This window comes from Vanessa tameamea, chromosome 6 (genome assembly GCF_037043105.1).
Source record: "Vanessa tameamea isolate UH-Manoa-2023 chromosome 6, ilVanTame1 primary haplotype, whole genome shotgun sequence".
In the NCBI taxonomy this organism is placed as follows: Eukaryota; Metazoa; Arthropoda; class Insecta; order Lepidoptera; family Nymphalidae; genus Vanessa; species Vanessa tameamea.
This window is the reverse complement of record NC_087314.1, coordinates 8,862,660-8,886,957: the sequence shown is the minus strand read 5'-3', so window position 1 is coordinate 8,886,957 and position 24,298 is coordinate 8,862,660. Positions and strand designations below refer to the sequence as shown.

The following is a 24,298-nucleotide window of genomic DNA, read 5'->3' as shown; positions in this document are numbered from 1 at the left end:
ATATATGTATCATTGATGATGCTTTCAATGTATTTTTTTGTTTGGTCATTTAGATTCATTTAAAATATGTTTGCAAACAAAAAAAACTTAATCTTACTTAAACAAAACAAACATATGAAATATATGCCCTCAATAAAATTCTCTATTTACCAGCTGCATAGTATTTATAGTATAAAGTTAACTCTACAGCAACTTTCTACAAGTAACAACCTATTAACTGCTGGGCAAAGACTTCATTTCCTGATACAGCGAAGTATTCGGAACAAAATCCATTAAACGGCCCGACAGCGGGTTGACAGATATACTGAAAATTTATTACAACTTTATCCGTAAATACGTTTAACGATACTCTACTATGACATGAGAATATTATTGGTACAGGGACGTATTAATAATGTATTTTTGAGCTTGTAATAACATTTTTGATTGCCGTAAATGTTCAACTAGTGTGTTTTTAATTAATGTTACTCCATGCTGCCTCATATCACCCAGCTTGTAAGCTACCTTAATCTCTTGATCTTGACGAAAAGCTCACGTCGATCTGTTGCTAAAGGAAAAACCATAAACACACTTTCTGGTTTATAAGTAGAGATTAATTTTGAATCATTTTTTTACTGTGTATATGCGTATAATAAATAAATCATAAGAGAATAAATAAATGCTTAAATAAAATTATTTTCCCGTCGAAAACACCACAGTTCTTGATTTTTCTAAATAGCATAAAAATAATTTAATCTAAGCATAGAGACACAGAGTGTGGAGATTTCCTCAGAAAAATGTTCTGCAGACTTCTTTTGATAAGACATCAAAATCTACTGATGTTGCTGCTGCCTACGTATTTATGTATAATATTACATATATTATATTATGCATACGTCTCATTCACTCTGCCTGCAATCAGTCAATTGGGTACACAGTGCTGTTGTATATCTATGAAGATATAGGTATAATAACAATGTACTGCTCATGCAGACGTGACTACTTAACAACGGGTACTTCAATTTAACTGATACGAATAAATGATAAGATTCTAAGGTAAAAATACTAAGATCATAATTAGAAAGAGATATAAACCCTTCATGCTAATAATAAAATATTCGGATTTTCATAAAATCCAGTTTAACAAGAAAAGCCCCGCATACCCTCACACAGTCACAGTTCACATTGTGGAAAGGCGTAAGAGCGTTATTCCAGCGAAAAAAAATATATTAAGAGTTGTAAACAATTTTCTTGGAACATTTTCGTCACTATTTGAATACCAAGCGAGAAAAGCCAAGAGCTACTTTTCAATAAAGCCGTTTCACGTGTTTGCCACGTTATGTATTTACACAAACGAAGCATATTCTTACAGATCCGAAACCATTTTCTTTTTCTAAAAAACCGAACTAATTTCCTTTTTCTTTTTTTACTTGCGACCTTCGATAATATATCCATTATTTAATAACAGACATAATATTAAAACATGTTTTTTTTTTTAATTTTGCAATTGACAGCCGAACTGATTTAACTTCCAAATTACATTTCTTCACTTCCACGTGAAATTTCTAGTTCATGTCAATTTATTTCATTTTAATTAGGCAAGATATATTTTAATTATACATAATAAAAATATGAAATACACGCATGTCACGTCAGAATCGGAGGAATCTTCGAAGCGCAGCTGCTTATTTAATAATACTATATGTATATACTTATTCTAATATAAATCGCATAATTTATGTATTATGATTTAAAGGAAAATATTAAAGCAAGTCATGATACGAAAAGTCTGTTTGTAAATTACTAATCTTTTTAAAATTATTTCTAATTATTCTATATTATTTGATTAAATTATTACCCACAATCATTTTAACGTGACAAAATGTACCTACATATACAGTCATATCGTATATATCTACATATATAGTCTTACTTAAAAGTACCTCTGATTGCGCAATTATTTGCTTTTTATATGCTTTTTGCTCCTAAGCTGAGTATAACAAGATTTTTTTTTTATGATGACTGATGAATGAGGTGGTGATTATTCACCACCAAACACCTTCAAAACCAACGCGCAACCTTCAGCTTATTTTTGCAATATTTTTTTAAAGATCTTTTATTCAATAAAATACTTTATTGACATACTCTGTAATTAAAATAATGGAATAGAGTAACTACTAATCTGCTTACCGGTTCTTCTCGGTAAAATCTACTTTCCGAACCAGTGGTAGCTTTACATTTCACTCAAAAGTGTTTTATTTAGCCTAATTTAATAAATCATATTTCAATTTTGATTTAATGCAAATATATATTTAATGATAATAATATTTTAGTCCTTATAATTAGCGTTAAGTAATCTAGAATTTAATATTCAATTTAAAATCCTCGAACAATAAATATTTTATGGACCAAGTTAAATAAGTAGGACATTTTAATAAGGCCCTAAATGGGAGGGTGCTATATGATAGTAACCGTCTATAATGGTAAAGTATATGCAGATTATTAATATTTGTGTTTTGAAATTAATCGGTCTTAGACATACAATTATAGGATTATAAGAGTAATTAGTCTAAACCTTAGACCAAAATTTTTAACTTATAAAGACTAAACATCAAAGAATATTTTAATTATTATTAAATTATTCCATTTTAAAATTTAATCAGAGCTATGGGTCATTACAATAATAATTAAGAATCAGTTTAACTTCAGTTTTTATATCTGAACTCACTTCGACATCACCTTAAATTGAAAAATATTTGGTATTCGGTAACAATATGATAAATGAGAATCAAGAAGATAGTGCAACGACTATTATTGCCGATATTATAAAAAAATATATTTCTGATTGCATATTTCTAAAGAATAGAACAAAAAATCAATGTCATCATGTATTATGCAAAACATGTTATGAATAACTTATTTTATAATTTAAAATATTTTTTAACGTAAAATCATACACATTTTATTAATATCTATCTGAACATGAGTGTCTTTGTGTGAAATTTTGTTGAAAAAGGTTGAATTCTATTTAACGTGAATGTATAATATTCAATATGTCAAGCCATATATCTAATTAAAATATAATTATATTAAATCGAAAATTAAATTACTTCCGTTTGTCTTTATTATGATTTTATCTGGTGTCACATTTTGAATTAAAATTTTTGCTTTGTGCCCTATAGCCTTGGCTTCCACGTAGAGTTACGGTAAATTGGTTTCTTGAATATAATTGATTCACGTTCGTGCACGTACCATATTTTTTCCCTCATTTAGGGTTTCTATATCTGTATTTTAATTCAAAGACAGTGGCGAGAATACTTCTTTTATTACCATATATAAATTGTAAACAGCAAGAGAATCAGTGGAGTAGTTAGACATTAAAAATGAGGATTCCTCTGAAGTGCGAGAATCGAATCAAAAGACATTTCTAAATATAGCAGCGACAGCGCGCTACCAACCGTAGGAACTGGGATATTATGCTCCTTGTGCCTGTATAGTAGACACGGTGTCACTCATCCTTCAAAGCGGAACCTACAATACTAAGTTTTGCAGCTTCGTGGTAGAATATATGATGAGTGAGTGGTACCTACCCAGACAGGCTTGCACAAAGCCCTACCCACTCAATTTAGTCAATTGAAAGTTGTTTTATTGGTACCAATGTATTGAAGAACAGATTACATGACATAACATAACAAAACATAAACAGCCTGTAAACTTCCTACTGCTGGGCTAAGGCCTCCTCTCCCTTTGAGGAGAAGGTATGGACCATACTCCAACACGCTGCTTCAATGCGGGTTGGTGGAATACACATGTAGCAGAATTTCGTTGAAATTAGACACATGCAGGTTTCCTCACGATGGTTTCCTTCACCGCCGAGCACGAGATGAATTATAAACACAAATTAAGCACATGAAAATTCAGTGGTGCCTGCCTGGGTTTGAACCCGAAATCATCGGTTAAGATGCACGCGTTCTAACCACTGGGCCATCTCAGCTCTCAAGAAGAACAGATTGTTGTATTGTAAATCTTATAGTAGCGATAGTGTATCATTCTTGTAACCTTAAAAAGTTATTATTTAAAATTGCAAAACAATTCACAATAAGAATGACCTTAAATATAGAGAAGAAAACAATAAATATACCAAAAGTATAATATATACAACCATTTTTAATACAGATTCAGATTACTTTATTGTATTATTGGAAGCTTGTTGTATTGATTGAGTTCAGTATGAATCGTGAAATCAAGACCGTCATCTTGAAGCGTCGACGTATTAAGCTTTTTGTTTACTATAACGCATTTCGTGTAGTAATCTCGCATCAACAGTGCGATTCTGTAAGAATTCACTTTGTATCATACTCGTGAAATGTTTACGACCGACTTACGGTGATTCGCTATTGTGATACGTCAATTATTAAAAATTCATAATTATTATACTAAATGTCATATATCACATACTGACATTTAACGCTCGTGTTCTTCGGGTAGTTTCGAGTTCCTTCTTACATATTAACCCTACAGTTATGGATCAATCCTTTGTAAAATCAAAATTTAGAATAGGAAATTAAATGAATAAAATTAAAATAGGTATTTTGTATATTTTAATATTTGTTGCATATAAATAGTTTGGTGTCATCCACGTTGATTGCAGATTTTTTTAAACAATAACATCACTAGGTAACTCTGTTATTGAACTTTCTTTTATTAAAAAAATGTCATTTTTATTTTAGTCCATAAACAATATTATAAATTTATTGTCCGTAAGAAAAACAAATCATGGAACTCGCAATGTGATCAATGTATTGTTTTTTGTTTTGCCAGAAACAATAAAACATCTCAAAACCTTGAGACAGTACATAAAATTCTATTTCGAAATGTAAATGTATATCTTATCTTTTTTATCTTGTTGCTTTGCTTAAGAATGATAATTCATTATAAGCGTAAAAGTGCAACTTCATTATAAATGCAGAGAAAGAATCAACGCATATTGACGACATCGTTTACCTGCTTATTTTGAAACTCCTTATATGAATAGTAAATTAATAAAAAATAGTTAAGTTTCTTGTAAGCGGAAGTATATGGTTTTTAGCCAAAAAACATTAAAAACAACTTATCAATTGTTAAAAATATACTTCGTGATTAATCGAACATGTAAACAAATTAAGAAAATGTTTGATGTCAAAGCAAATGTTATTATTACCCAGTCAAACAGTAGTAAGCAAAGAGCCTTCAACAACGAAAGCAAATGAGGTAATCAAGCATTTGCCAAACAATTATCTTAAGTTTCGATTGAAGTATTAATTATTATTATTTATGCATAACCTTGCTTGCAGGGAAAGGCAACCCCATCTTAAAAAAACAGGCATCAAATTGCAAAGGAGAACTCGTGACGAGCAACCACTAGCCCTGACCTGAGCAGTAATTAATATTACTAAATTACTAACTTTTTTTTTCCATTTTAATCCTTCTACCGCAAGCGTCTTTCTGAGCAAAGTAGACCAAGCGAAGCTTAATTACGGTTCCATTTATTTGCGTCAGGCGCAGGACATTATTCATGAATAGCCATGTAGTACATTTCTTCACAATTAATATACAACTAAATATTATTTAATAAAAATGTAGCAAAATGCCTACGCAGTTAAAATAGACATTTAAAACTCAAGATTACATACATACATTACATAAATTTGATACATCTGTGCACTCAACTGTTTGTATTACACTGCCTGTTTGTCAAGGACCTTTTCCTATTCTAATTATATTTCCTATTGATTTTTGAGCTGAGTTCATCAAATCGTAAGTCGGGCGTGAAGAGTGCACCTATGTTTACATTGTAATGTTCCCAATTGGCTTGTCCGTCAGATAGGCCAACATGACAAAAAAATCATCAATAGGACTTGATCAGTCTTCAATTAAGATTCTCGTCCTCTAAATAACCTATCTTGGTGCTGATCTTGCGCTTTACTGGTCGTGTCAAATTACAGTCCCATCGAATTATGAGAATGAGGGAATAGAGAGTCCTCTGCACCAATGTTGGACCGTACATTGTACCCTATAATAACTATTACGTGGCTGGCAAATCTTCTTTGGAAATGGCTGCCATTATGACCAAAAACGGTTTGGAGGAAACAACATTACTAGTAGTTGTATTATAGTTGTAGTGTGTACCACTTAGCACTACCAACAGGGGTTCGCGCGTGGAATGTGAAAAAAATATCTGTGCGTTTTCAGCGTGACAGCTTTGTGCAATCCTAAAAACATAATTATTCCTTTTCCTCTAATATGAGGCCGACGTCCGTAAAATAGAGGGGAGCCATACATTTAACATGATTTTTTTAAATATTTTTTCTTATTTTAGTAAAAATATATTCAAGCGGCCTATTTGCACACTTGTGATAAAAATAAAAATAAATCATGTCTTTATTGTACTAGCATAGAAACCCCATACAGAGAAAATTATAATGTGAAAATTTAAGATAAACAACATACATTAATTTAGTTTTCAAGTGTGATAATTTTTCTTTATCTAATTCAATATTGATATATTTATAACACGTTATGAATGAGCACGGAATGAGACTTGTTTAGCAGAGCGTTAGGAAAAGCGCGCGTCCAAGCGCGACCGTGCGTTGATCTCGCTGCGTGCGCGCTGACAATAAGGATTGCTGTGTTATCGGTTGTAAGATTTATGATAATATAATTAACGTTTTAATTTATACATTCTCTATTCCTTATGTTATTTCCTCAATTGTGTCACTAAAGCACAATACTATGGGATATTGACAAACGGATTAAAAAAAGTTTTTTCTTAAAATATTCGTTTTATTTACAATAATAACAATTTAATTTGCTTATTTATTAATAGACTGAAAATAATTAAAAAATAAATAAAAACTTTAGCACTTATAAGTATATCATCGTTTTATCTCACACGCGTTTAATAATAATAAGATTTTGGCACAACAACTTTAAATACCAAATACAAAATAATACCGAGAAATTAATGCTATAGTAGATAGTAAGGTATATATTAACTTATTAATATATCTACAATACTAAGAAAATGCATGGTTTATGAATATCGCCTACCTAATCCTAAAAACTAATATGTGTAAAAATCGAGGACTCGCACAGAAAAGAGTTCCGTACAATCAAATGGAAAATTGGATAATTCTGTTCGGTAACAATTTCAATTTGTTGTAATTATCCTACTCCAGTTTTTCCCATGTAATTTAAAAACTGATTAATTTTCTTACATAGAGATTACGCCTTGATATTTGGATTAATTAGCATATTTATAAATACATTAGACATTTGGTACGGAACCCTAAATTTAAGCTGAAATTTTGCCTCTCCCTATAAATTTTCTATAATACTAACATTTGCCAGTTCTTTTACAATAGTTTTCGAATTCACTTTCAGTGTCATCTTCTTCGAAATCATCGCGGTATCTTTGTGGGGAGCGACTATCTGAAGGGTAAGGTCTCCTGGGTCTTTGGTTATGATAAGGAAAAGACGGTCTTCTATTTGGCACACGTCTCCTATTGCGATCTTGATATGTCATGCGTGATGGTCTTTTGGACGGAGTACGGGGTCGGTTACGAGAACTGCAAATTTTAAATATAATTTATTTATTTGAAACCCTATCATTTACTCTATACATAATTAAAGCGTCGATTAAATCTCCATAACTTGATGATCAATTGAAACACTTGAAACATTAATGGTTCATCAAAAAGTTAAACAATTCATTTAATATGCCAATACAAATGTGATGCTTACGTGCGACTAAATATTCAAATTTTACAATGTTTTTTTTTTTACAAAAGTAACGCTGATGTGAATATTTGCTTATAATTTTTAATGAACTTTCTAATTCTAAAATCGTATTCATTAATAGAACATAAATATTATTTCTAAAAAATATTTTATTTGTGTGTGTGTTTTTTTTTTATAATTAATTTGTTGCTCAGCGGTGGACAAAAACATCGTGAAGATCTGAAAGTCTTGGATGAAATTCGCCACATGGGCTTCAACCAACACACATTTATGCAGCGCAATGAAAACAAGTTTGAAGTTATAGTTGCCTCGTCCTTAAGAGGAAGAAGGTGAAGGTCATGAAGAGGCTAGGGAATAAAATATTGCATTTTTACTCTAAATTTCGAAAATACCTTTTTGGACGTTTGTAAACAGGTCTCTTAGTGTCTGGTCGGGAATAATACTCGTCTTCTTCTGACTCCAATTCGTTATCGTCGTGAGGTTTCGTGTGATGAAAGACGGGTCTTATTTGCGGAATGTGCACTGGATACGGTTTCATAACTGGCACTTGTACCTGTAAGTTTAAACAAAAAAGGTATAGAAAGTGTTTTTCGAGCAATTAAAATGTTACCGAAATTATCTGCTCCACTGCAATTTAGTGAATATTAATTATTATCATCTATTAATTGCAGATTATTACAATATTTTTATAAGTATACTTATTCTGTACAAGCTTTTAGTTATGCATACTCTTAGTGTACATCTCCTATTTATAAGTATAAATTGTTACTGACGAGGTCAGTGATGCCAAAGAAATTTAGCAATAAATTCCTGAGGCAAGAAGTTCTTTGAGTTTCTTAGGTTCCTCGACCTTATCAAACATATTGCAAAGATATTGATGATGACATGCCTGTCAACCGTTATTGATTAAAATTGTATAATTATAAATTCTTGTAAATCTTAGTTACAGATATTGTTTTACTAAAACGGAAACAAAAACAATTTGTCATTTATTATCTGTATTAATAAGGGTTTTACTAAAGATTTTATCATACCATACTTTTCTGTTTGTTTTAATCTATGCTCAAAATATAAAAATATCAATTTTATATCCCTGCAGCCGACGGTATTAAGACAATCTGACCTTAAACATTTGGTAGAAGCAAAAAAATAAAATTATAATTTTTGTGTTACAGAATTAATAAGCATAATATGAAAAAGTGATGATTTTGCAACTACATGATTGTGCTCCGAAAATATAATACTGGTTCTGTGCTTGTGATTGTGAAACATTTTATTTACATAAACAACTACAACTTAAAATCATTTATTTACTTTCATTAATTTTATGTTGATATTTACGATTAAAATCATATTTTATTACAGTATGTTAGTAATGATAAAAATATCTATAAAAGACCAATACATAAAAACACACCTGTTTTTCAACAGGTACAGGAACTAGCTTCTCTATGGGATAAGGAACCTTTTTGATGACCGGATACGGCACTGGCTTCTCGATAGGCACGGTTATCTCCCTTACAACCGGCACAGCGACCGGTTTTGGTATGGGAATTTTTACCGGGTAAGGCTGCGGCACCGGCACGATTACCGGACGCGGCACATCTATCTGTAAGTCGATTATTAAAGAAAACTAAGTGTGCGATAGAACCAAAACCACCAATATGAACCGAATTTATAATTGCTTCATTTGAAATGTGAAAATGTTTAAACGTGCTTTTGCGTGCAATTTTAAATTCCATAATCAACGAAATATGTAATTATGCAATATACACCTATATAGGTATGTACATTATGTTTATAGATATATAGAAGCGAAACCGTCGGCAGACGTTGTTTGCCAGGTATTATATACTAATGAATACCTTCTCCGAAACGCATTGCATCATTTGGTATAAGTTTTATTTATATCGGCTTAGTAGTTATTGAGTTACAACACAAAAAATCGTTTGCAGATTATTATTAATAATACAATAAATCATTAAATTAATTTAAAACGAATTAAACTGTTTGACGATAAAATAACTGAAGGTACCCACCAGATATCTAATACATACACAAACGTAAACGACGTTAAATAATACAACTAAGGTAAATCGGAGTAATTAATAAAATATTTGACTCATTATTTTCTCCAAATGTAGTGTAATATTTAATTCGGATAATTTTCAAATTTAACGTCCAATATTCCAATTGTACCTACACTTGTGATTTTAATACGATTAGTCTAGGAACTTTAAATTAAACAATTGTATTTAGGTATTTAAACTCATAAATTTTAATTTATATTATATCTCCATATTTTATCTTACAACAAACAACCCATATTTACAATTGTATCAATTAAATGATATTTAAATTGATTATTACTATTAAATAAATAAAAAAATCAAACACGAGAAACACAAAAGGCGCGCAAAACAATCATCGACGCATTTGCCTTACTTTTACTGCAAACGCTATAAAAAGTAATGTTATGTGGGAAGTCTGTGAATAGGAAAAAATATATGGTATAAAAGAGAATTTATCTTTATATTTAATTAAGCTTTTATTATTTGTTTTATAGCCTTATAATTATGACAGTATTGAAAAATTAAAAAGTTCTTTATGGTAACGTATTATTACGTTAGTGGTAACTAATTGAATATGAATACTAATCTATACTGATATTATAAATGCGAAAGTAACTCTGACTCTCTGTCAGTCTGTATATCTGATACATTACACTGAATTTTATGAATTTAGGTATGGATACTTTTTTAATACCTAAAACCTACAACCGCCCCCAAAAACACCGACGAAGCCGCGGACAAAAACTGATCTTTTTCAGTAATCAATCTTCTGTTTTCTTTTTATATTTTAATTTAATAACATAAATTTTATAAATATTAAATTTATAATATTAAATTTTATAAACTTAATAACACACGGCTCATGAAAGTTTTATATATAATAACCATATAATATATCTTAAGCACATACAAAACTTGTTTACATGGAACCAATAAAATTATTTAATTTTGTAATAAAAAGGACCTGTAGTTGGCAGGTAGAAACATGTAGATAGAAACATAATACTAATCAAAAGTAGATCATGGTGTTTAATTTCAGAGTTTCACCTACTAAACGTGTAATTATATAGGCGAATCATCTTACTGACCACGAGCTAACGAAGAAAATAGTGCGCGACGCGAGATGTCTGCCTACACGATCCGCATTCCGTGATCCGTTTTTTTATTATTAATTACATAAATGATGATCAGGCAATTGAAGGATTCCAAGCCAGTGCACACAATAATTTTTACATTCCACTAAATCTTCTATATTACTTACCGAGTAAGGCCTAGGAAGAGGTACGTGGATAGGCTTTGTTTCCGATGCATACGTTTCATATTCACGATAAGAGTCTCTAAGCTTCGATTTCAAGTAGTTTTGCCGCCATTTTTGAACTAGTTTTTTGTAATCTATATCTTCAGAAAAATCGTTATAGCTTGGCTTGAACGTCGGTATATAAGAGGGATGTGAGGTATCATGATTTCTTAGCCCTAGCAAATCTTCTTCGGATTTAAATCTAGTGTTAAAAATATTTTTTGTCCAATCTAATTGTTCTTTGTCATCATTGTCTTTATACAATTTGTATGTGTTGGGAAATGAAAAATCATTCAATTTACTATCAAAGTACTTTCCGTTTTTTACGTTTTGATGTCTTTTTGGAATGTGTACTATCTCATCATTTATATCGTCCTTGTATACGGGAGTTTTAGGGTGGTTTTTGTACGAAGAAAAATCTGTTGTCTTAAAAATATTTCCCCAGTGGGAAGTAGTACTAGGAATCGCAGAATACAAGTTTTTGAAAGAATTTAAGTAATCTTCTGAAGGTTTATACTTATCATTGTAACTGTTTGAAACTTTGCTTTGGTTTTCAATTTCAAAAGGAGAGTTAATGCTTTGTGTATGTTTCAATGCAGAAAAATCTTTATCGGGAAACTGATAGCCTATGTAATCCGAATTACTACTTGCTGGAGCAATTTCATCAATGCTGTTATTGAATGGCCTCTTTGGCGCACTATTATCAAATCTAAAACTCGTTGTACTATAATTTGTAGAATAATCATATCCTTTAGTTGGATTTCTGGATTTTTTACCATCATTATTATTGTTATTTAAATTCCACGGCTTATTCTTGATTTTATCCTTAAACTCATTTTTATTTCTATTGTTTTTAAAATTGATTTTAATATCGGACACATCTTCACTTGTAAAGTAATTCGGTTCTGAAATTTCACTCTTTGTTTTTTCATCTTTGTAATTAAGTTTGTTTTTTAGTAGTTGTTCTTCTTTGAGTTCCGTATTGGTATAACTTTTATAAGGGCTTAAATTTGTATCAACATTGTTATGTAAATCTAAATTAAAAGGCTTTTGATTAGATTCTTGGAAATTAGTATCGACACTGGTGGGATAGTAATTTTTAAAATGAGTAAAATCTACTACCTTTGGAAATTTCAGTGATGATGAACTTTGTGGCGATGGCATTAAATATTTATCATTATTCGTGGACTGAGACATTGATGGTAAATTGGGATAATTTGTGTTGAGGTTTTTAAAAACCACATCATTGTTTATAGTAGGTGAAATGCTTCCATATACATTATAATCTGTATGATTAAAGTTATCAAAATTTTTATTTTTACCCCTCGAGCTAATCTTCGTTCCATAAATAGGAGAATTATTACTATCGGCATTTAGATATACCTCTTTTGTTTCTTCGTTTTGATTTTGATCACCACTATCATCCTGGTTTTGAGACGTAAAAACATTTTGTGATCCAAATTGATAGGGCTGTCCACTTGCTTGGTATCCGTCACTACTAATACTAAAAGAACCTACGTCCGGCTGAGGATCATAGTAAGTACCCAGTCCTGTAGACTCTAAAGCCGATGGAAATGCCGGTGCATATAATCGCGTCGAAGATTCCTGTTTATTGTTTGTCAGGTAATTAGCATAGTCAGGAGAACTTGGAACAAACCCGTCATAAGATCCGACATCGTTAAAGCCAAACGTAGAGAACGTTAGCACATTCGGCTGCGGCGTTGACTCCGCGGCGTCATTGTTAATGCGTTTCTTTTTAGATTTCTTTCCATCGGTGTTCTGTAGTATGACTAGTGTAATTAGAGTAACCCAAATAAACTTGGTGTACATATCGATCACTGGTACCGTAACCGCGCAAATAGCATTGTCCGAAAGCGTGGACAGTAGAAGGTGTCCGAGTAGCGACTGAACTAATAGAACGCTGAACGGTCTCGATCCGTGCCTGGGGTGTACAGCTCGTAACTAATAACGTGACTCTCCGGTTGTCCTACGAAAACGAAAGCGTTTACGCTTCGTGAACCCGGCAAATTTTCCCCGATCATTATCATTGTTTGCTAATAGCGTTGAATTAATTTCAATAATTCATTAAATTATTATGTGTTATTAATTTTTCGCGATGTCGTGCCTTCCTGCACAGAAATACAATATCTTATTATTGACATAACACTGTTTGTTTTTCCGCAATATATATTTGATTACTATGATTAATCCAAGGTTTATTAAAATTTGATTTAGAACTTTTTTAATTATATAATTCCTCTAAGGACTTTATAATTCCATATTAATTCCGACCATGATTAACTTTTCGTCTCGCCATTACATTAATAGACACTAAACTTTTTTGTGATAGCATAATATCAAACTGAATTCTTATAAACACCTAAATGACTAAACTACGTAATTATTTTTATTTATTTATATAAATAACAACTTTCGTATATTAAATACTTTTCTGTAGATCAATTATCTGAAAACCACATCTAACGCCATATCATATAACTTTAAAAGGTTTCGGGAACGGTAAATACAAAAGGCGAAAATGCTAAAACTCATTTATTATTCTATGTAAACGATCAAACTTTGATACATTTTCATTGTAAACTTTATGAAGAATTAAATCACTTAAATACTAGATTAGTCACATAATATCAAACTTAAAATGGCCACGACACACAGCTTTCAAGCCGAAGCTACCTCTTCATATTATGAAGACGATCTTTGTACTAAGTCATTCTAATATAAATAATAAACATTAAATTTGACAAAACCTAAATTTAGAAGGAGGGAGTGAAATAATAACGAGTGGACTTGTTTTCAATTTCATATTTCAGTGAGAGACATCATCCTATTTATAAATACACTTCAATAATAAAACCTCCTGAAAATAAATAACAATCAATCATAGGCACGATGGGGAGAAACATTTTATTTTCGTATAAAACATTACATCAAAACATTAATCTTCTATTACTTTCTTACATGAATTCAAGCCAATATGCAGGAGCGAGATACCTGATTCAAAATTTAATGGTTACCTAAATTTTTTAAATTATAAGAATTATTGAAAAGTATTGGTTGTTTAATGTTGTGTCGATTTGCCGTAATTGGTTGAAAAAAAAAAATTATAATCTAGAATTCAAACTATTTGATGTTATTTTTACTATTTTAAATGTATCAGAGATTCTATAATTCATTACATATTTATAAAATATTCATATATTTAGGATGTTCGAAGCAGATACTGCAATCTCGTGATTGAAAATATTTCGTGTTCACACAAAAAATAATTTTCAAAAAAAAAAAGAAATAGACATTGATCAGAAACAAATATAAAATGTTCAAAATACTAAACATAAGTCGAGCAAATGTACGAAATACTAAACGAAAAACGTACCGTAAAATATAGGAATGCAGCGTCCGCTTGGAACAAGTTCGTATTGCTTTTCATGAGAACCGCTACCTACTATTAGAAGTTTTACACAAATATGCTCTATAGGTATTACATAAAAATACAAAAATATTTCTCATTTCTATCACTTTCATGAACACTTCGATATAAATTATTAACTGGACAACTATTTGGTACATGGGAAAGATAACATTTATTAAAATTGGTATGGGAATAATTCTGTGTAGAAGGTAATTTTACTAATTTTCATAAGAACTCTACGTTTATTAATAAATATGATATAATCAATTTTATTTTAAATCTTCAAGCCTAAGCCGTAATGTATCAACATCTACCTACTCTATACGTTTTAGTCAAAAATAGTGAAAATTTATAATGACGATATTACCTACACATGTATAGTGATGAAGACCTACAGAATCATAAATGTGCCTTACGAGAATAGTGAACGCTTATAGATGAGTACCACGATGAAATGTTAGTATTGCCACGTTAAAAAGTTTAGAAAAATATTTTGTCTCTTGTTGAAGACGACGATACCCTTATTGTTACAGCTCACGCAGTCGTTTCCTCAGTCAATGGTTTGTTATTAACATAATACATCAATACACGTCAAATTAAATCTTTAACACCGTAACTACATTTTTTAAACAAAGAATATATTCAATCGATTAAAAAAGTATATATATAAATATACCAAAACGAAACAAAATGTATAATAATAGTTATTAATTAATTTCTACGGAATAAAACTATCTATATAAAAAGTTTATTTTTGTGACACTTTTAGTGACTTAGTTTCAATGACAAACAATAAACACCATATTCCTATCTAACTATACAATCATTAAAATTATAAACAAACAATTACAAGCTTCGCAATCAAAGCATAGGCCATCGGCCTACAATCTCGCGCATCTTACATCATTCTTCGAAACCCAAAACCGTTACAAGTCGAAAATATTTATGACTGATGCTTTTCATTGCGCTTCGTCATACTAGCGACATCTGTGTATCTTTATAGAGATTAGTAAATATGGCGTGTCGAATTTTAGCTACAATGACACATGATGGCGCTGTAATCGATTATAGGAAATTTCGACCACGAATACAAAATTATAAGATTCGTGATGAATCATTATTCAAGAATAATTTTCATTAGAAATGTTTCGGAATCAAATATATGATTATGATTTGCGATTTATTTGGAACGTGAAACGCAACTTAATGCGCCGATGCGGCGGGAGATGGCGTCGGGGCGGCGTGTCGCAGGCGAGCGCGCACCTCTTGTAGCGTGGGATTTGTACCGGCTTCTATTTCTTCCGTGTTTTGTTCAGCCTGTTCGAGACGCCTCGCTCTTTCTGCGATTGCTCGTTCTAGTTCTGAAATAAAAATGGTGATATCACCGTCATGAATCACTACCAGCACGCTTAGCACTAACAACACATTTAACGATTGCCATACTTTTGATTTGGCCATATAGATACCAAAGGAATATTAAAATAAAAATGCAAATATGTATTTTGTATTTAGAACGTTAACATCTGTAATTAGCAAAGCGAGCGCTAATTAAAACGCTACAAGGTCTACCTTGCAAGCACTTGCATTTTTAACCTTCGGTTTAATTGTTGGAGATAGCATAAATTATTTTAAATTATATATACAAAGAAAATTACGTTACAAAAAGTATATAAATAGACTATTAAATTTAAAAAAATTTAACGACATAAAATCGAGTTTTGCAAAAACCCTTTTATTGAATTTGATTGACTTTTATGTCACATGAATAAATTAATTTCAAATAAGAACTGAAAAAATTATCTCAGCTCTAAATTAAGGTTTTATTAACGGCACGCTATAATGAGAGTATTTTGTTGGCCTTGAAAGCTTGAGGTTAGCTTAAATCTGCATATAATATATCTTCTATCTATATATGATCCATTGGCCACAAAAAAATAACAAATTCGAATTTAAGCGCAATAATTATCTCTTTAAGTTTAATAGCGATATATATATATATATATATATTAAGTAGGCGGACAGGCAAATAGGCCACTTGTGTTTTACCACTACCTATAGACATTGCTTGGTGCCTTAAGAAATGTTAACCCTTCCTTACATCGCCAATGTGCAACCAACCTTGGAAAATAAATTTATATAAATTTCTACACATTCTATTTTCAAGGGTGAGTTAAAGCCATTTTTTTATGGGTGCACACCAAATACAACGATACCAAGTTTTAGTGTAGAAAATAGTTAAAAACCACATTTGAACCTTTCAATCGAACCTACATTAATAATATTATTCTATAATAATAATAATAATTATTTGTTTCCTAACTATAATGGATGAAATTAAGTGAAGTCTTTCGAGAAGACAATGTAAAACGGGGAGATCTAACTTACATCACTACAAATATATAACAACAGACGTTGTATTTTCGAAAACGAAATGCTCATTACACTTCTAAGTATTATCTTTAAAAGATAGAGTTTATAGGTAATTTTTATCTCAAGCAAATTGCACAGGTGCACTTGCCGGCTTTCAATGCAATTTATATATTATCTGTGCTAATTTCTCTGACAATTGGCCAATCGAAAGACAGGAACGAGTTAGCAAATAGGAATTTCACTTTCATCCAACCGTAGCCATTGACGTCTAGGGCCATGGCCAATCAAGGGAAATCCTAACTTTAACCTAAATTCGTTATAAAATATCGTTATTTTTAAACGTGTACGACGTTATAATTTAACGATTTTACTTATTGAATTAATGATAATTATCAATATAATGTAAATTGTAACAATTTACCTACTACTTTGATTATGATGCATCGTATGTCAATATATAAATGATAAGTCTATATTTTTATTATTATAAATTATGTTAAACAGTCTTAAATTAAATATGTATTTTATACGTTTTTTTATACCTAATACAAAAGACAAATAACTAACTACACTGCACACAATTCATTTAAAACTTAAACACAAAAACGAAATATTACACACAATTAAAAAACCCTTTTAAAACATATACTTAGGAAGAAATTCGTGACCCTATAAGATATTGAAAAAAAAAATTTTTTTATTAAGTTTCGAAGCCCAAGTGTAAATATTATAATGAGTGACAACCCTAAATATAATGATTGACGGGGTGAACGTCCGATGCACCTGCACTAAACAACCGGATAGCGGCCGCCAAATATGCGGGAAAAAAATGATACCCACGGGTTGTGCGGTGAAATATTAAACTGTCAAATTAGTCCTGGCACTCTCAACGTATATACAAAACAAAGCCTCTAAATTTTTCACGGACGCCGCTTACATCCAAATTTCAGAACAAAAAACGACTTAAATTATGTATTGAAAATAAGTTAAGCTATATAATAGAGGAATGGGTGTTTTTTAGTTATGGTTGTTTTTTTTTATTTTATTTATAATCTTGAAAAAGCAAATATGCAACACAGCACTAATCCATGGCTAACAGTATTTTGTTCTTAAATTCATCAAACACAGATTTCGTAAGAACAGTTTCGTATAAGTAGATATTTTGCTCCTTAGCATCAAAATAAAATTTCGTTATTTCCATAAATAGGTATATCTTAATATCTTAGTTTATTATCGTGAAGGTATCTTGTTATATTCCGTATCAATTTTGTGTATTTCATATGATTTTTAAACTTTATACAGTTATCGTTTTTTATGTTACAAAACATCGTCAAAACTTTAAAAAATATTATGTAATCTTTTTAATTACTATTAGGACACAAAAATTAATTGCTGCTATAAATTTAATAGATGCGTATCTTGTCGGGTTACGAAGTTATCTTAAGAAACATTAGAAGAATCCAAGACATAAATTATGACACAATCTATTATTAAACGTATACTTCTTTACTTTTGCGATAGTATTTTATGACTGACAGGTTTACAGTTTTATTATAAAGAGACTGCAAAATTTGCTCTTCATTATACGGTATAGGAAACGCAATTCAACCGGATAAAGCGCTTACAAAACTCGGTCGCTCCTATCAAATTTCACATATCGAAATACTATGCCAGGGTTGTAAATAAAAACCGGGTGAAGTTTGCACTAAATGGTAGAATATTTTAAACGATAAAAATAAGCGAACGTATTCCTCTATAAGACGAATAATATTTATTAACTCTAGTATAGTCTATATATTATCGATACCTTTATTTCTATATACATAATTAAATATAAATTTTGGAAAAAGATCTTACTTATATCGTATTAAAACAATTAATACTTCATTTTAAAAATATGTCGTAAATTTTTAAGCAATTCATGTTATGATGTCTTAGCGAATTTGTTACGAAATACGCCATGCTAAAGGTTACAGTTACGTTTCGACTTCCTTTAAACATTACAACATTAGTAAGTAAATGAATGAATGCTTGCTTTTATAACAGACAAGTTTTGGTTTATATGTCTAAACTCCATAGGCAAATAGAACTTGATTTGTCATAAACATGATTTTTATAATTAATTATAATAAACTAATTTCTCGTTGTCTATTTATATAATTAGGCGACGAGAAATTAGAAGGCGAATCGCAAATTGTAGTACATTTATTCGTAGTGATTATGAACGAAACATCATTAAAAATGTCTTGCACTCAATAAGGTCGAATTGTGACTGCAAGCGATACGAGTAGTAATTATTTTTACATTTTCAAAACCTATTCCATTGTAATATTTCATATTTATTTACAACATTTTACAAAATTTTACGAGAACGAACGAATGTGCACTACAAGCAAGGGGCAGACATAGCTAATTAGCCGTTTATTCCAGACGCCATCAAATATTGTCAAGTTAACTTTGAAACAAATTTCGTTGTGTTAAATAAATCATTAATTTTTGTTTTATTTGTGAACACTGAGGTACAATTTAATTTTCACGAGCCGTGAAATCGTGACATGTCTTATCTACAATGATTTCATGGAGATAAGACTAATTGTTATTCCATTATTATTAGTGAAGCAGCAAAAAGCGGATTAATCTACGAAATTTCAGCAAACTACTACCAATGGACGTATTTTAAGTTTAGGAACAAAAAACACGACTCGGAACTATTTGTAAAAATGCTTCCTGAATTTAAAATATGTAAAGAAACGTTTGTTGCTTAAAGGTTATTATACAATTAGTAAGCTCTTGGATAGTACAACTCAGGAAAAGCACGACCGCCTCCTGGCGTTTTCTTTGTCATATTGAAAATCGTAAGCAGTTATAGAGCATAACAAAAAAAAACAGCTGAGTTGCTTTAGTCGGCTCTTCTCAAGTATTTACATTTGAACAGATGGTAGTTTTTAATTCCACTATCAAAAGTAAATGTTTATATATAGAATAAGTAGTAATATTTCTTACAAAGCCAATGTCTATGGACGCTGGTGGCCATGTACCATCAGGTGGCCCATTTGCCCGTCCAACAACCTATATTACAAAAAAAGTACAATATACAATATAATTATGATGCAATTAATATCGCTCACAAATGATTACCTGGAGTTTCTTTGTGATCCTTTACTTGATTCATGAGCTGCTTCTCTTTATGTTTCGAAAGCGCCTTTTGAAGTTCGCTCTTTTGATTGAGAACATTTTTACCTCTGTAACAGATAAACATTTTTTATCAGTTTATTCATTTTGAAAAATACGTTCGATTTGTTAATTTTTGCATTCAAATGATATTTCTTAAATATATATAAATGTGTGTGTTAGTATCTATTTTAAAGATTTAATTATATCGGTAATTTGATTTTAATGATTGTTATTTATAAATATTGTGGTGATCTAAACGAATACGTGTTAGAGTGGCGTAATATGATATAGACAGTCAACAACAGACTCGAGGTGATTGCGTACAATCTTATCAAACGTATTTTTCGCTACCATATAAGGTAATGTCGTCTTTAAACGATAAGAATGCTAGGGCACAGAAATTTGTACCAAATTTATATTTTCGTACGATAATGACCTTGAATATATGTGGTTTCAATGTAATTATAATAAAAAATTGTATTACTAAAAGCACTAAACTTATATGGTAATCATTGTTTCGGTTCTTACCACTTGGGCTGTATGTTAGATATATTAGTATTGAATATCATCGATCTTTTATCAGCACTAAATACAATATGTTAAAACTTGTCAAAATATTTTTTAAGCTCAAAAAGAAATTCCGATATTCCAATAACTTCCGATTACTTAAGATTGAGTCTGAATTTCTGGTGAAAGCAAATCGATCATTCCCAATTCATCGACTCAGTAATTTCAGATTATGCCGATTACAGACAACTCCGTTCATATGATGATATACATATTTTTGGGAAATAATTGATTATGAATGATTTTATATTTACTTTTGATCAATCAATTAATTATGTGTTTGCTTAGTGAACACTCTCATACAGTTGTGTTAATAGTGTCCATATTATTTGGCGAATATTACGTAAGAGGAGACATGAAGGATATTGATGCGTGCGGTCGTTATCGATTACTCCAAACGATATCAAGATTCGAGAATAGTTACCCAGTTGTCTTTGCCAGTTTATCTTTGATATCCGATTCACGATTCGGGGAATGATTATTATGATTTTCATTTCATGATTAGTGAGATAGTGTATTGATAACCGAAATTATTAGATATCTTTTTAAGTTTTATTTATTAATTTAACAATTTTACAACTACATTGAAAATCAGAACCGATCAATACCCCTATTCCAATCGAAGAAGTAAAGATAAACAAATCTTAGATTTACAAATTCCATGCGATTTGCTAATAGCTCTGTTAAATTGTAGGTACTCTACCTTCATATACCTATGTTTATTTATAATACAACACTAATACTTAACTACTTTATATTAATTTCAAAGATCAAATAACAGCTTCCTACATAATACATTCAAAAGGCAATTTTTCGCGAATTCATAATGAATAATATCATAGATTATTCAAGGTCTCGACCATTGATATCGCGTTAATTCCATATCAAATGTTGTATCTCTCTTCACCTAATCATCTTGTGGTTGAAACAGTAGCTATACTAACGAGTTAGAAATATGCAACCTTTTTTGTTTCTTGTTAATAAAATACACGTCGCAATTACAGGTTTTGTTTTATTTCAGCTATTCGATTCTAGCCGTTTATTTAAGTTTTGACAGTTAGTAACTGATAGCCTCGACGGCGACTCGTCTTATCAAACCGTCAAACAAAACACGCTTAGAATTACACAAGTAATTGAATGACAAATTATTTCACACAAATGACACTGTATTTTTTATTCAACTGCAATTCCTTCATAGCTTTCCCACGCGTACTACCTGCATGTGTGGACTATTTAGGAGCGTGACGTCAGTAGTTGGATTGTTTTGTTGCACAGCTGTACCAATGGGGATGTGGATTGGATAAATATTAAGATTATTTTAAGTAACTTCGACGATCAATTTGTTTTTACCATATCTTAAATAGAAATGGGAAAATTTAATTTTAATATTAATAGTTATAAATATACTACCTCAGAATATTATATTCAATGCCAGTTCAATCGTTTATTTATTGTAGTAAATTTTATTAAATGACATTTAGGATATATGCTCATTGCTTACTAGCGGTGACGCGAAGATTCGTCCGCGTTACGTTTTATGTAGGTACACATGTTGAGTGGTACTAGGTACCTATTTGCTAACAATTCGCTGAATTATTAATATCACTGTTATACTCATAGTGTAATTATATAGCATATAAATATTTCTAAATAAAGGGGCTACCTAATACATAACACAGCCCCTTAATACATATAAATATTGTGTAATTGGTCCCGTAGTTCGGTTTTCTTGCTGTATGAAATATGTATATCGAAAAAAACACCAACAATTTCGCGTTTATAATTATGTTTATATATCTACAGATATAATCAGATATATATTTATAAAATACCTTCAAGGATTTGAAAGCAATTTTTGTTGGCTGTTGTTTCTTTTTTTAGAACATAGCAAGTCTAGATTACATTACCAGTATTTCGAAACTATTAAAAAAAAATAACTTAATAAGTTGATGTTGTAATAGAAATCTATCTAGCTCATTGGAAATAAATCATTGAAAAGCAAATAGTATAACAACTAGGTTATTATTTTTGACATTAGACTAAAATATTTAAGCAATATTAATTCTTCAAAAGTGTAATCCTAGCCTAATATTTATATTATTGTACGAACACAAAGACGTAACGTACCATATTATAACATACACACATAATGAAGGTTGAATTATATCTAAATTCGTAATGACGATTCAATGCAAATAAGTCGGCATTATAATAAATCCGTTTATAAAACACTGGCGGTGTGTTTACCATTACTTTTCAGTAATCTCGGTGATTCAGCGCCACCCAGAGGATAACTAAAAGCGTCAATGCCAAATAACTAACACCGGCTGTTTATTTTAGAAGCACGTTCGTATTTCCATAATAGCAAACCCACACCAGGTTTGCAACTAACTAAATGAGTTAGTGAAATTCTAGCGCTAATCGCTTGTAATTATTTATACGCTGTGAAGAAATTAATTCAAGCCGTTCCTGAGCTCAATTTTGTGTATGAAATATAGATCTGACGAGTACTGAAATGAAATTTCCACGCCATTACCAGTTTCATCAACAGGATTCAATTTCAGCTAATTGCAAACGACTTTACGGAACATCGCTGCCTATATTAGGATCTCTCGCAGCTTTAATGCAGCTTGTATTCGAACACTGAATATAGGCCGACTGAAACATATATCGTGAACTAAATCTAGAAGTTAATCAGCGTTTTCTCTGAAGCAAGAAACTAGTATTGCTATCATAAATATGTCCCGTACAGCAGCTTGCGTACACATCGAAATAAGGAAATGTCGTTTGATTTTACGGTACCAACATTTGCGGTGTAATACTTCATAAAGTACGGAAATGGAACTTTATATATATAATAGAATTAAACAATATCATAAAAAATGTAGAACAATGAAAAGAGTATAAAAAATCTCCTTAAGATAATCATGAAAAAGGACATAATTATGAAAGAATATTTAATTTAGGTTCAAGAGAAGTAACATTTATTAAATTCATTGTTAAGGAATACAGTAAGTAATATGGAATAGAGTTCCCGTTGGTAGAATTGCTTCCTTCCGCCGTGCTGGCGGGCGACGCGGAAATCACTGACGGGAGGTCTCGACAAACTCAAATCACTGGGAAATGAACTGAATCACACGCCGAATGGATAAATAAAGATTTATACGGAACACAATTTGACTTGAACACGTGTTCATGTGAAGAATTAAAGAAATATAATTTTCACACAATGATAAAATACAGAATTAAGTTTATATGATATATATATATTTAAAATAATTAAAATAAAACACATTCAAATTGATATACGACGCGCAAAAACCATATAGCCACAACCATCATATTTTTTGTAACCATCGTGTATTGAATTTTTTTATCATTGTTTTATTCTGTTTAAAGTAAGGGCATGTTAACATGGGCAAAGGCCTCTCCCTCTTGCGAAGGTTCATTCTGTATATTTTGAATAAAATTCCATGTTATCTGTATCTTAATAATCACTTAATTATATTTAGATATACAAGTTTATATAGCTATAAAATTTAAGTCTTGTCATAATTTATATCCCAATAAATAAATAAACACTCATATAAACATTTGGCGAGCTGCTATTGATATCGCTTACACATTTCG

General features: G+C 30.7%; 2 protein-coding genes across 3 annotated transcripts in view; both read right to left on the bottom strand.

The window, feature by feature from the left end:
• Positions 1–7,241: 7,241 nt before the first annotated feature.
• LOC113393460 (putative uncharacterized protein DDB_G0282133) lies at positions 7,242–13,092 on the bottom strand. 2 transcript variants are annotated; one of them, XM_026630347.2, is made up of 4 exons: positions 11,092–13,092; positions 9,176–9,367; positions 8,151–8,311; positions 7,242–7,586 (listed from the first exon to the last, which is right to left on the bottom strand). In XM_026630347.2, the coding sequence occupies exons 1-4, from the start codon at positions 12,955–12,957 to the stop codon at positions 7,355–7,357; spliced, it is 2,451 nt and encodes an 816-aa protein (XP_026486132.2). In that variant the 5' UTR covers positions 12,958–13,092; the 3' UTR covers positions 7,242–7,354. The 2 variants fall into 2 exon arrangements, with proteins under 2 accessions (XP_026486132.2, XP_026486133.2); XM_026630348.2 differs by lacking the exon at positions 9,176–9,367 and having other exon boundaries at positions 7,248–7,586; positions 11,092–13,088.
• A 575-nt stretch (positions 13,093–13,667) lies between these two features.
• The window catches only part of LOC113393464 (protein FAM107B), a 29,515-nt gene continuing 18,884 nt past the window's right edge, over positions 13,668–24,298 (bottom strand). The window contains exons 3-4 of the mRNA XM_026630351.2: positions 20,066–20,169; positions 13,668–15,918 (exon numbers count right to left, since the gene is read on the bottom strand). Coding sequence (XP_026486136.1) covers positions 15,761–15,918; positions 20,066–20,169 — 262 coding nt within the window. The 3' untranslated portion in view covers positions 13,668–15,760. The remainder of the gene's footprint in view (positions 15,919–20,065; positions 20,170–24,298) is intronic.

What these genes read in the sequence shown, in the direction of transcription:
- LOC113393460 (XM_026630347.2), bottom strand. Translation starts at nt 12,957, where the DNA reads ATGTACACCAAGTTTATTTGGGTTACTCTAATTACACTAGTCATACTA. An exon ending in CTCTTCCTAGGCCTTACTCG is followed by an intron (nt 9,368 to 11,091) that starts GTAAGTAATATA and finishes ATCGACTTACAG; the next exon opens with ATAGATGTGCCGCGTCCGGT. An exon ending in GTTTACAAACGTCCAAAAAG is followed by an intron (nt 7,587 to 8,150) that starts GTATTTTCGAAA and finishes TAAAATTTGCAG; the next exon opens with TTCTCGTAACCGACCCCGTA.